The 13,493-nt window shown below is 35.2% G+C and overlaps 1 protein-coding gene across 3 annotated transcripts; it reads left to right on the top strand.

The window, feature by feature from the left end:
* Positions 2,194–13,246, top strand: LOC109820189 (sugar carrier protein C-like). Of its 3 annotated transcripts, XM_020386293.1 has the most exons (5): positions 2,194–2,326; positions 3,092–3,273; positions 3,376–3,414; positions 11,189–11,818; positions 12,734–13,246. In XM_020386293.1, exons 1-5 carry the CDS (start codon positions 2,194–2,196, stop codon positions 13,211–13,213), a joined length of 1,464 nt encoding a protein of 487 aa, XP_020241882.1. In that variant the 3' UTR covers positions 13,214–13,246. The 3 variants fall into 3 exon arrangements, with proteins under 3 accessions (XP_020241882.1, XP_020241880.1, XP_020241881.1); XM_020386291.1 differs by having other exon boundaries at positions 3,092–3,414; XM_020386292.1 differs by having other exon boundaries at positions 2,212–2,326; positions 3,095–3,414.

Genomic DNA, 13,493 nt, shown 5'->3' with positions numbered 1-13,493 from the left:
TCCTCTTGTTACCGATGTTGGGGAGTTGCAGTGAGTGGTAGCTAAGAGAAGCCATCTTTGCATACAGTATGAAAATTTTTTGTTTTGGAATTTGCTTGTTGGTGGTTTAGTAATCTGCCAGTCTCATGGATCATGAGTGATGGAAACAAGGATCTTATCCTTTCTTGTTACTACTAGTGGCTGAGTGGATCGGATGAGGTTATGTTCTGACTTGACCGGTTTCAGGTGGCTTTAAGTCCATAATTTAGACAAAAGTCTGACTTACTCAACTATGTAGTGTAGGTGCTTGAGCAATCACAAACTATATAAACTTTTCTGCCTACAAAAAAAATCATAAAATGTATGAGAAGTTTATGTATGTATAACTTTGTAACATGCTTAAATATATCAAATATGATTGTTTCTATGTTTAAATGAATGTTGATCATAGCTGTAATATACAAGATATCTGACAATCCTTTCCTCTTTGGTTGAGTATCTCGATGTAGATGACAGGATCGAAAGCTTTTTTTCTTTTTTTCTTTTGTAAACATGAAGCAGTGAGATGTTTTGTTGAGAGATCATAATTATAATTTCTTCATTTTCTAATCTTTATATCACGTACGTTTAACAAGACATTGCCACCAATAGTGCCAGGGTAGTCTGAGGTTCTCTTGACAGTGTTCCTACTCATTTTTTAGTTTTTGATGAGGTAATTATTTATAAATCTTCAATAAGGGCGAAAGTGGTATTTTTTAAAAATATAATGAGATTAATCTCCTTAACCCCTCTTCATTTGCCAAACACAAAAGACTTAACCCATTGTCTTAACTATCGTATCCAAACGGGTTTGGAATTTTTTTAACCCTTCAAAATGGATTAACTAAGTTAACCCTTCTCTTTAATCCCTCCTCCTTAACCCTTTACCAAACGGTACCTAAGGTACTGTTTGACAAAGGGTTAAGTGAGGAGTTAAGAAGACTTAGCCCCTTCTTAACTCGCCAAACACAAAAAAACTATACAGAGGATAAAGTGAGTTAACCCTCCATAATTTGCCAAACATAAAAAATACAGAAGGGTTAAGCTAACCCCTATAGAGGGATTAAAATGAGTTAACCCCTCAAAATGAAGGGTTTACTAATACTCATATTTAGAAGGATTAAGAGTTAACCCTTCTAATTATAAAGAAAATAGTTTCCCAAACACTAAAACTGATCACAAGGACTACAATAAAACTTATTTAACAGGTTATAATTTAGTCCTTCGGATTATTGAATGAGCTAAGTATATTAATCATTCTTTTTAACCCCTCATCCTTAACCCTTTGCCAAACAGGGTCTAAATTTTCACATGCTTACACTTTGATATCTCCCGTTAAAAAAGAAATACCCTGAAATCTCCTCCTTCTATTAAAAAGAGAGAATATGTTCATATCTAATTTTCTCTATCTGATTTCTTCCCCCAATGTGAACGTGGAGAAAATTAAAACCTTTGAGAAACATTTTCTACAGGAAGGTCATGAATATTATTCTCTCAAAATTTAGAGAAATTTAGGGATATGAAATGGAGAAATCTTGGAGAGGATGAAGAACTGAAGTTATCAGCATTAAATAGGTGCAAATGTCGTCCTTGTCTTTACTGTAAGTTAACAATATTAATGGTCTCTCAATAAGATTCAGGATATCTTATGGACAAATCTAAACTTTAGGATAGAACAGTCAAAAAATTGAGTATTTCGAGGTACTTAAGTGAAAGTAATCCTTTTATTTGGCTCCTAATCAAGACTCATATAGTTATTGCTGACAGAAGTCTTAATACCATAGGGAAGTCTGACTACCAAAGTTTGTTCTGGTTGGTAAGCGTTAAAAAAATAATATAATTTTATATTGAGAACAATTTGACCATTACCGATGCAATTTCAATTTTGTGAAAACCATTTTTAGCATGCTTTAATGACCTTTAACTGTTCTCCCGTATTAGTTGTCAATGCTGACTCCCAATGTAATATTATCCAGACCACAATCAAACAGAGTTCATGCACCTCCAAAGAGAAAAAAATGTATTATCTAAAATTTTTTATTCCATTCCCCTTGCTGAGTAATGTTTTCCTAAGATTTCTTGTCTCCTTTTGGATTTCTCTTCAACCTCTATAAATACAACCTTCTACAGCATTTCACCTTCTAACACTCATCTCTCTCTCTCTCTCTGCGTACAATGGCAGGAGGAGCAATGATGAAAGCTGATGGAGGCAAAGAGTATCCTGGAAAAATGACATTGTTTGTGTTCATCACTTGCCTTGTTGCTGCAACTGGTGGTCTGATTTTTGGCTATGACATTGGAATATCAGGTAACAATTCAATAGAACATTAGATTTTTCTTCATCTATATTCTGATTCTCAATAAACCCTCTTATTTATTTAATAAGTTCACAAAAAAAAACCCTTCCGTTTATGATCATCAAAGAAATTGTTAGCATAGTTTTATTCGTTAGACGTTTCAATAGACACGATTCCGATTTTAAGTTTTTTAGGGATAATTAATTGCGGATAGACACCATGTAGTTTTGTTGTTGCAGACGAGCTCCCTGTGAATATCTTTGACTCTTCTATGCTTAGAGAATGATAAAATTTACTTTTGACAAATTTTACTCAGTGGGTCTATCTGTAACAATTGAACTACAAGGTATCCACTACAGGACGATAGTACAAGGAGCCCGTGAAAGGGCCAAAACATTTTACTCCGTGGGTCTATATGCAACAATAGAACTGCAAGGTGTCCACAATAGGACGATAGTACAAGGAGTCTGTTAGAATATAAAAAATTAATAAAATAACTTTCAATTTTTACATAACTTCAGAGTTTTGATGCAATGTTTAGAGAGACTTTTAGATGTTATCAGAAAAGCCCAGGCCACGAACTCAAAACCGATTTTCTAAAATTGGGTTAGAGACTTTAAGACGGTCTATCCATCCTCAACTAACCCCTTTTCCACTTGTAAATTTCCCTAAAACCAACTACAACTGAAGAAGTTCCACGTAATTCTCCCTAAAACAAATTATTATATTTTTCATTCAAGTACATCAACTTGTGATTATTTGCTCTCTAAATACAGGAGGAGTTACATCCATGGATTCTTTCCTACAAAAGTTCTTTCCATCCGTATACCATAAGGAAAAGCAAGATAAAAGCACGAACCAATACTGCAAGTTCGATAGCCAGCTCCTCACAACATTCACATCATCATTATACCTAGCTGCATTAATTTCTTCTTTCTTTGCTTCAAAGATTACAAAGGTTTTTGGGAGGAAATGGTCTATGTTTGGAGGAGGTATCACATTTCTTGCTGGTTCTGCACTTAATGGAGCTGCTGTGAATGTGCTCATGCTTATACTTGGCAGAATACTTCTTGGGGTTGGAGTTGGATTTGCTAATCAGGTGATTTTTCGAGTAATTAGACTACTGGAATTGATAAGTTACATGATTAAATTTAAATTTGCATTTTCAGATGTGTTGATTGTGTTGGATTAAATCTAATTATGGGCATATATGTTATATTAGTGTATAATGCTATCCTTAAGGTTAACCCGCATAAAGTGATCAATCAATTTGGGTTAATGAGTATTTAAGTAAAATCATGGGCTAATTGTGCAGATACCAGATTGCAATTCTAATTTTATGAGGGGCTAAATTAGAAAATTACAAATCTATATAAATGGGTTATGGTCCCTAATTTAAAGGTAACGTTCTCTATTCTCTAATCCCCATCTTAAGAGAATTCTTAAAAGAGAAACCTTTCAGATTAGAAGATCAACCCTAATTCAGATCCGTGCTCAAATCATCATGGAACTAGGTATTGCTTCTGCTCTCAAGTTAATCTCTTTGAATTAATCACAATAATATATTCTTACAAGTGGTATCAGAGCCACCATGTTTAATTCTTTAAGATTTATGTTTAAGATTAAGAATTAGGGGTTTTTTTATCTTAATTTGGCTTTATTAAGATCTGTTGCACGTTTGGATTTCCTCTATCAAAGGAAGACAGCGGCGGCGGCATCAGGAAGCCCTAGGGTTTCGAAACTCTAAGGTGTTGGAGCTTAAGCGGCGACGGCGACGGTTCAAAACGAAACCCTAAGGGGTGTTCATGCAGGAGAACGTGCGTGAAAACGTGTGGAATTTTAGGGGACGACGGTTACCTTAACTTTTAGGCGAGCTCAAGCCCTAGATCAGGCGAGCTCGAGCCCAAATCAGGCGAGCTCAAGCCCTAGATCAAGCGAGCTTTCGAATCCTCTTTCAGGCGAACTTTGGGCTCCGTTTAGGCGAGGTACGAAGCTCTTTTCACGCGATCTTTTGAGTCTCAATTCAGGCGAGCTTCGAATGCTCGAATCAGGCAAAAAAAAAAATTAGGGCACAGAAAGTTACCTGTTTCATGCGAGCTTTGCCTTGGATTCAGACGAGTTCGATGCTCTCTTGCAAGCGGGCTCGAATTCTCATTAAGGCGAGCTCAATTGGGTTTCAGGCGAGCTCAAATTTTTTGTGAGCTCGATTTTTTTTTCTTTCAACTGCAGGCGAGCCTAAGGGCGTGTTTGGATTTCAATGGGGTTAAGGCAAGTTAAGAAAAACTAGGTGAGAGAACAGAAGGGAATAGAAGGGAGTTCCCTTCTCCTTGGTTACACCCCAATTTGGAGGGTAACAAATTTTATACTATTAAGGGGTGAACTAAGGGGAACTAGGATGAATAACTTCACCTCTTAAATGTTCACAAACAAGGTGAATGGTTCCCCTAACTTCCCTTCTCCCTTCTTCCTCTCAATCCAAACAAGCCATAAGTTTTTCTTCCATCGGCTAAATGAAAACGACGGGCGACCACTTTGAGTTAAGGGTAAATGAAACCCACTTAAGTGTTCTTGGGGGCCTATGAAACTTGTGTGGGCCTTTAATGAGGTGCTGGAAAATTCATTAAAATTGTGGGTCTGAGTTATTTGTTTCAGGCCAAGGCCAATTAAGTTTCTTTGGGGCCTATAATTTATTATGGATTATTTGAGTTACTCAAATAATCAATTAAGTTATTGGGTTAATTGGGTAACAAGCCAATCCCACTTAAGCTATTTGTTTGGTTATGGGCTTGTAAATCAATTTATTTTAAGTTGGACCTGTAACTAAATAAAGTATGAATTATTTGAATTTCTCAAATAAATAATTAAGTGTTAGGTCTTTATTTTTAATGAGCCTATCTATGGTTAATTAAAATATAGAAATTTATTTTAATTGCTTAAGTAAATTTCTAAATTTTATTTGGTAGTTAATTCAAATAATATGACAATAAGGTATTAATGTTGTCTCTCATTCCAAATGATTAATTAAAATAAGATGTTACCAAAGTAACATCTCTTATGTAGATTGTTCATAAGGGATGTTAGACGGTTGTGCGTATGTTTTCATGTAAATATTAATCAGCCCAAAGAAAGGTTAATATTTATTTAGATTGCATACACATCTGCGATGATAAACATGTGATAATTATAAGATTTACATATGGATAATGAATCGATCCAAAGATAGTTTTATTATTTGACATGAGTTATTGCCAGCGTTTGATCATTGCAACAAGATATCACTTACAAATTAATATTATTGTCTAAAAACTTGATATTAATGTTGTGTCAGATATCTTGAGATGAGATTTATCATTATTTGAATTTTATTGATTACTAATTAAGGTTAAAATCTTTTATTTATTTCAGCTGATACATCTGCTGCAACAATTTCTGATAACATCAACTCAATTCCCATGCTCAATGGGATAAATTTCAAGATTTGGAAAGAGAACATTTTAATTGTTCTTAGCTGCATGGATCTAGACCTTGCATTAAGAACTGAACAACCCTAACCTCTCAGCGCGGATAGCACTCCTAATGTAAAGAAAGAATATGAGAAATGAGAGCGTTCAAATTGCATGAGTCTCATGATCATTAAGCGCGGCATTCCGAAAGCCTTCAGGGGCATATAATCCGAAGAGATTACTAAGGCTAAAGATTTTCTGGCTGAAATTAAGAAACGTTTTGCGAAAAACGATAAGGTAGAAACAAACATGCTTTTAGCTCGCTTGATTTTAATTAAGTATAAGGGCAAAGGAAATATCAGGGAGTACATTATGAAAATATCTCATATTGCTTCAAAACTTAAGTCACTCAAACTTGACCTATGTGATGAGTTACTGGTGCATCTGATTTTGTTATCTCTTCTTGCATAATTCAATCAATTTAATCTTAGTTATAACCGGCAAAAGGAGAAATGGACTCTAAATGAGCTGATTTCATACCGTGTGTAAGAAGAAGACAGATTGAAGCAAGATAAGACTGAAAGTGCTCATTTGACATATGCCTTTAAAGATAAAGGCAAGAAAAGAAAGAATGATAATGAAGCTGCTAAGGGTCCAATTCAGAAGAAACAACATAAGGATAATCATGGTTGTTTCTTTTATAATAAGGCTGGACACGTAAAGAAGGATTGTACCAAATATCACGCCTGGCGTGCTAAGAAGGGTATGTTCCTTACTTTGGTATGTTTTAAGGTTAATTTAGCTTCAGTAGCTAGAAACACTTGGTGGTTAGACTCTGACGCTACTACTCACATAAGTGTTTTTATGCATTATTGCCTGAGCTACCGAAAGCCAAGTAATGTTGAAAGACACATCTTTGTGGACGATGGACAATCGGTAAATGTGGAAGCAATTGGTCACTTTAGGTTGCTGTTAGGAACTGGTTCTTATTTGGATTTGAAAGATACTTTTGTAGTACCGTCTTTTAGACAGAATTTAATTTTTGTTTCTGTATTGGACAAATCATGTTATTCTTGTTTATTTGAAAATAATCAATTCAATTTATCTTTTAATTCAAAATTGTGGGAACTGGTTACTTGAGTACTTATGACAACCTATATTTTCTTGATACAATTACTTCTTATAATGAAACTTTGCATGTGGAATCACGTGGTACTAAGCGTAAATTAAATAAAGAAAATTTGGCGATATTATGGCATAAACACTTGAGTCATATTTCAAAAGGTAAAGTTGAGCATCTGTGTGTGATGGCATTTTAGATTCCCTTGATTTTTTGAATTTTAACGTTTGTGTTGAATGTATCAAGGGAAAACAGACCAAAATTAAGAGATTAGGTGCTAATAGATCTTCAGAAGTCTTAGAATTGATACATACAGATATTTGTGAGCCATTCCCTACGTCATCTTGGAATGATCAACATTATTTTATATCATTCATAGACGATTACTCACGTTATGGGTACCTATATCTCATTCATAAAAAATCTGAGTCTCTGGACATGTTCAAAACTTTTAAAGCTGAAGTTGAGAATCAACTCAACAAAAGAATTAAAACTGTTAGATCTGATCATGGTGGTGAGTACTACAGCAGATATGATGGTTCAGGTGAATAACGTTCAGGACCATTTGCTAGATACTTAGAGGAATACAGTATCGTCCCACAGTACACTATGCCGAGTTCACCTAGCATGAATGGTATAGCTGAAAGACGAAATATGACTCTTAAGGATGTGATAAGAAGTATGATTGCTCATTCTTCTTTACCAGAGTCACTCTGGAGAGAAGCACTAAAGATAACATCTTATATTCTAAACAGAGTACCAAGTAAAGCAGTTGCTAAAATACCTTATGAGTTTTGGACTGGTCAAAAGTTTATTTTAAAGCACTTACATATTTGAGGATGTCCAGCTGAGGCAAGGCTTTATAGGCCAAATAAAAAAATAGACTCCAAAACAGTTAGCAACTACTTTATTGGGTATTCTGAACGTTCTAGGGACTATAAGTTTTATGATCTCATACTCAGGAATATTTTTGAGACGGGAACAACAACGTTCTTTGAGGATGTTGAGTTTTGGGGAAGAAATAAGGTTAGAAATATTACTTTTGAGGAGGAATTGGCTTCAGATCCAATCCATACAGTTACTTTTGACAATCTTTAGGTTTCTATACATGTTGTTGCTTAAGAAGTAAATCTGAAACCTCAAGATGATAATGTTAAATAACTCCCTGTTCCAGAAGAACAAACTCAACAACTTCAAGAACCAGTGCCTTTAAGGAGATCTATGAGAGAAAGAAGAAATGCTATTCCAGATGATTATATTGTATTTCTCCAAGAACATAAGAAAAATAATGGAATGATGGAAGATGATCCAATCAATTTCCTTCAGACCATAAAAAATTCTAAATCTTAAAAGTGGATTGATGCCATGAATGAAGAGTACAAGTCTATACAAGACAATAAGGTTTGGAAACTTGTCCCATTACCAGAAGGTGCAAAACCAATTGGTTGTAAATAGATTTTTAAAACCAAGTAGGATGCAAATGATAATGTGGAGAGGTATAAGGCACGTCTTGTAGCTAAAGGCTTTACTAAAAAAGAATGCATTGATTATACATAGACTTTCTCTCCGATTTTATCGAAAGACTCTTGTAGAACAATCACGGCACTTGTTGCCCACATTGATCTTGAGTTACATCAGATGAATGTTAAGACTGCGTTTCTCAATGAAGACATTGATGAAATGATCTATATGATGCAACTAGAAAACTTTGTCTCAGGTAACCCAAAGAATATGGTTTGCAAATTAAGAAAATCCATCTATGGACTCAAGTAAGCTCCTCGTCAATGGTATTATAAGTTTTAACAAATAATTATCTCGTTTGGTTTTGAGATGAATATTGTTGATGACTGTGTATATCACAAGTTCAGTGGGAGTAAATATATTTTTTTGGTTCTGTATGTCGATGACATATTACTTGCCACTAATGATATACGCATGTTACACGAAACCAAGAGATTTCTATCAAAGAATTTTGAAATAAAAGATCTTGGGGACGTCTCTTTTATATTAGAAATCTAGATACATCGAGATCGTTCTCGTGGTATACTTGGATTATCACAAAAGAGCTCTATCGATAAAGTACTCAAAAGGTTTGGCATGCAAGACTGCAGACCAGGAGACATCCCTGTTGCTAAAGGAGACAAGTTTAGTCTCAATCAGTGCCCTAAAGGTAATCTTAAAATTCAGGAAATGCAGAAGATTCCTTATGCTTCGGCTGTAGGAAGTTTAATATATGCTCAGTTGTGTACGCGTCCGAATATTGCGTATATCATTGAGATGTTAGGTAGATACTTAAGCAACCCTGGTATGTATCATTGGATAGCAATCAAAAGGGTTATGAGATATCTTCAGAAAACAAAAGATTATATACTCACATACAGAAAATCAGATCAGCTGGAGGTCATTGGGTACTCTGATTCTGATTTTGCTGGATGCCAAGATAGTAAAAAGTCTACATCAGGCTATATTTATATGTTAGCAGGAGGAGCTATATCATAGAAAAGTATCAAACAGACACTTGTAACTTCATCCACTATGGCAGCAGAGTTTGTAGCTTGCTATGAGGCATCCAATCATAGAATATGGTTGTAAAATTTTATCACTGGACTGCTCATTCTGAATAAAGTTGACAGACCACTTAAGTTATTTTGTGACAATAAATCAGCAGTAATGCATTCCAATAACAACAGAAGCTCGACTAAGTCAAAACATATTGATATTAAGTTCCTTGTTGTGAAAGAAAGGGTACATAGTGAACAGTTATCCATAGAGCACAATGGGACAAACTCCATGATAGCAGATCCTCTTACTAAAGGGTTGTCACCTAAAGTCTTTCATGAGCACACTGCTCGTATGAGTGTGGTATTAATCGATGATATCATGATTTAGTGGGAGTTTGTAATTTTCTGGTGCTTTGTGTTTGGTTGTATTGTCTGATCAGAATAAAATATTCAGTTAAGATACTCTGTTTCATTATGTTTGGTTTTGACCTCGCTAAAGTCTAAGTTAGGACCAGTTGAAAATAGACATGTACTGATCATATTGCATGTAATTTTTATGCTGCACATCCATGATTGATCTATGTCATTTGATTGTACTGGTATATATGACCATTGATGGGTTTAGTCATGATAAATGTGACGAAAACCGCTTTGATTCTATATTGATATTGTCAATGGATGAGATTGTTCGGAAATACCCTTATTTGTAATAGCAATTTCTGAGCTCATAAGGTTGTACACGTTTTAATAAAACATATAGTACCCAAGTGGGAGATTGTTGGATTAAATCTAATTATGGGCATATATGTTATATTAGTGTATAATGCTATCCTTAAGGTTAACCTGCATAAAGTGATTAATCAATTTGGGTTAATGAGTATTTAAGTAAAATCATGGGCTAATTGTGCAGATACCATACTGCAATTCTATTTTATGAGGGGCTAAATTAAAAATTACAAATCTATATAAAGGGGTTATGGTCCCTAATCTAAAGGTAACGTTCTCTTTTCTCTAATCCCCATCTTAAGAGAATTCTTAAAAGAGAAACCTTTCAGATTAGAAGATCAATCCTAATTCAGATTCGTGCTCAAATCATCATGGAATTAGGTATTGCTTCCGCTCTCAAGTTAATCTCTTTGAATTAATCACATTAATATATTCTTACACATTGATCCATGTGGTATCGATCTTTTGAACTTATTATTCATGCAGTTTCATTATTATTGCAGATAGATGCCTAAAGTTAAACTTTTAGCTCTTTTACCCTAGGTGACAATTTTGGCAAATATTACCCTGGGGTGAAGTCAGTGAGTTTATTTGAGGGTAAAAGAGTCAAAATAATTTAACTCAGAGGGTTTATCTGCAACAATGATACTACATGGGTCGTAATTTTAGAACAACGATCTACAGAAGGTCTGTGCGCATTAACCCTATTTTCATCCCGTATCTCCCCGCTTTTTTTTTCATTTTTTGCAAGTAGTTTTATTTGAGTAAATCTCACAAAGCCCCAAGAAATTTGGTCCATTACGGGATAACCCCGAAACGTTTAGAAATGTCACTTAATTCCCAAAACTTTTTCAGATAACCTCAAATTTTTTTCAGAGTTATCTGCAAATGGATTCGGAAAAATGCAAAAGTTTTGGGGGTTAAAGTGACTTTTCCAAACGTTTTCAGGGCTATCTAACTTTTTTAAGATTATATTTGCATGTTATACAGTTTACGAAAAATGATTTTTGCAGCGTGTTGTGTCTTTTTGCCTATAACTAAACAATATCTGATACAAATTTCATCCTTTATTTAATTTTCCAGTCAGTTCCCCTCTACCTCTCCGAGATGGCCCCCGCGAGACTTCGAGGCATGCTCAACATCTGCTTTCAGCTAATGACAACCATCGGAATCTTAGTTGCCAACCTCATAAACTACGGCACAACCAGAATCGAAGGAGGTTGGGGATGGAGGCTAAGCTTAGCTTTAGCTGCAGTCCCTGCCTCAATAATCACAGTAGGAGCTTTAATTCTTCCCGACACTCCAAATTCCCTCATTGATCGAGGCCACCAAGAAAAAGCAAGAGACATGCTTAAAAAAATACGAGGAACAAACGATATAGAGGAAGAGTATAAAGATTTGGTGGTTGCGAGTGAGGAGGCAAAAACTGTAGAAAGTCCTTGGAGGAATATACTTGATAGAAAGTATAGGCCTCAGTTGACTGTGGCTATACTTGTTCCATTTTTTCAGCAGGTTTCAGGGATTAATATTATTATGTTTTATGCACCGGTTCTTTTTAAGAGTATAGGGTTTGGAGACGATGCTTCGCTTGTTTCTGCAGTTGTTATCGGTTTTGTGAATTTGCTTGCGACGTTGGTTTCTATCGCTACTGTTGACAGGCTTGGTCGAAGGAAGCTTTTTCTTCAGGGTGGAGTCCAAATGTTTATTAGTCAGGTACTAAAGGTTTAGATGACTTCATATTAGTATTTCTGAGTTTAGTATAGCAACTTATATAACATTTTCTAGTAGAAATTGATATTCATCTTAATAGATAATTTGCACAATTTTTTTTCCTTTACTGATATATAACAATCAAGAAAGTATCCGATCACATTAATTGCACTCTTCTTATTCATCAAACTGTTCTGTCAGTTGCTTGTGCTGTATGATAATATGAAAATATCCCATATCAGTATCATAATCTAATCACACTATCTAAATTGTCTTCAAATTAATTTGACACATAGAAGATCAGAGATCAATACACATCTATTCATAAAACATCTTCTAGTAGCAATTGATGTTTTCTTATGATTACTTGATGCACATTTACGTTCGAACTTCAAACATCAGTATTGATGGTGAAAGTTCGTGCAGTACTAAATGGAGCTATTAAGGCTGTCTATTCTTTTTTCTCAAAAAAATGCTATATATCTTCTCTCCTGCTCATGATGATATGCATAAAAGTTTCTCTCATTATAACCAGCTGCAAGTTACTTTGACAGGGTTAATTGCAGATAGACACTCTGTATTATTGCCCAAGTGCGGATAGCTCCCCGTAGTTCTACTGATGTAGATAGACCCTTGTGAATTTTTTTTATTCTTTTACCCTCAGAAGGTCATGAAAAAACAATTTCCTCTGAAGAGTCAGCAAAACTTCACTCAGGGGTTCTATGTGCAACAATATATAGAACTACAGGTTTCCATCCACAATGGGCAATAGTACAGTTGGCCTATCCACAATTACCCGAACACTTTAGAAACCATCAGATTTAATCGATATTATCTATGAATATCTTGAAAAAATTTCAGAAAATGACCCGCATCAGAAATCAAAGACTAACAAACCCTCTTCCACTCTTGTTGCAGATTATTGTAGGAACGTTGATTGCAGTAATGTTTGGAACAAGCGGGAACGCTACAAAACCCTCAAAAGTATTCGCAGTCTTCGTATTGGTCTTTGTCTGCACCTATGTTGCAGGCTTTGCTTGGTCCTGGGGACCCTTAGGTTGGCTAGTCCCTAGTGAAATATTCCCATTAGAAATTCGCTCAGCGGGCCAAAGCATAACGGTGTCAGTCAACATGTTGATCACCTTCATCATTGCTCAGACTTTCCTCACAATGCTTTGCAAAATGAAATTTGGTTTGTTCTTCTTCTTTGGAGCCTGGGTCTTTATAATGACTGCATTTGTCGCCTTTTTTCTACCAGAGACGAAGAATGTTCCCATTGAGGAAATGGTGTCGGTTTGGAAAAGACACTGGTTTTGGAGGAAGTTTATACCTGATGCTGTTGACAATAAGGGGAGTATTGAGATTGTACATGGAAGGTTGAGGAATAATAAAGTCTAGAACTGAAAATTTTTTTGTTGCTTTTTCTTGATTTCGTGGGAGGAGTTATCTATTTGAATCTCTTTAAGTAGAATTTGTTTTGGTTGTTTTCAGAGTAAGGTGTGATGTAAGTGACTTCAGAATTGTCAGTGATTTGCACAATTTGGTGCGTATCAGATATAAATATTGGGTTTTCTGCGGATTTTCTCTTATATTGTGCAAATTGACTTCTTTCTGTTGCAAGTTTGTATTAGTCAGGACAAATTGTGATGAAAACAATGTAAATTTACAAAGCAGACCA

This window comes from Asparagus officinalis, chromosome 8 (assembly GCF_001876935.1).
Source record: "Asparagus officinalis chromosome 8, Aspof.V1, whole genome shotgun sequence".
Lineage (NCBI taxonomy): Eukaryota > Viridiplantae > Streptophyta > Magnoliopsida > Asparagales > Asparagaceae > Asparagus > Asparagus officinalis.
Note: the sequence above shows the minus strand (reverse complement) of the source record. Positions and strands in the feature narration are given on the sequence as shown.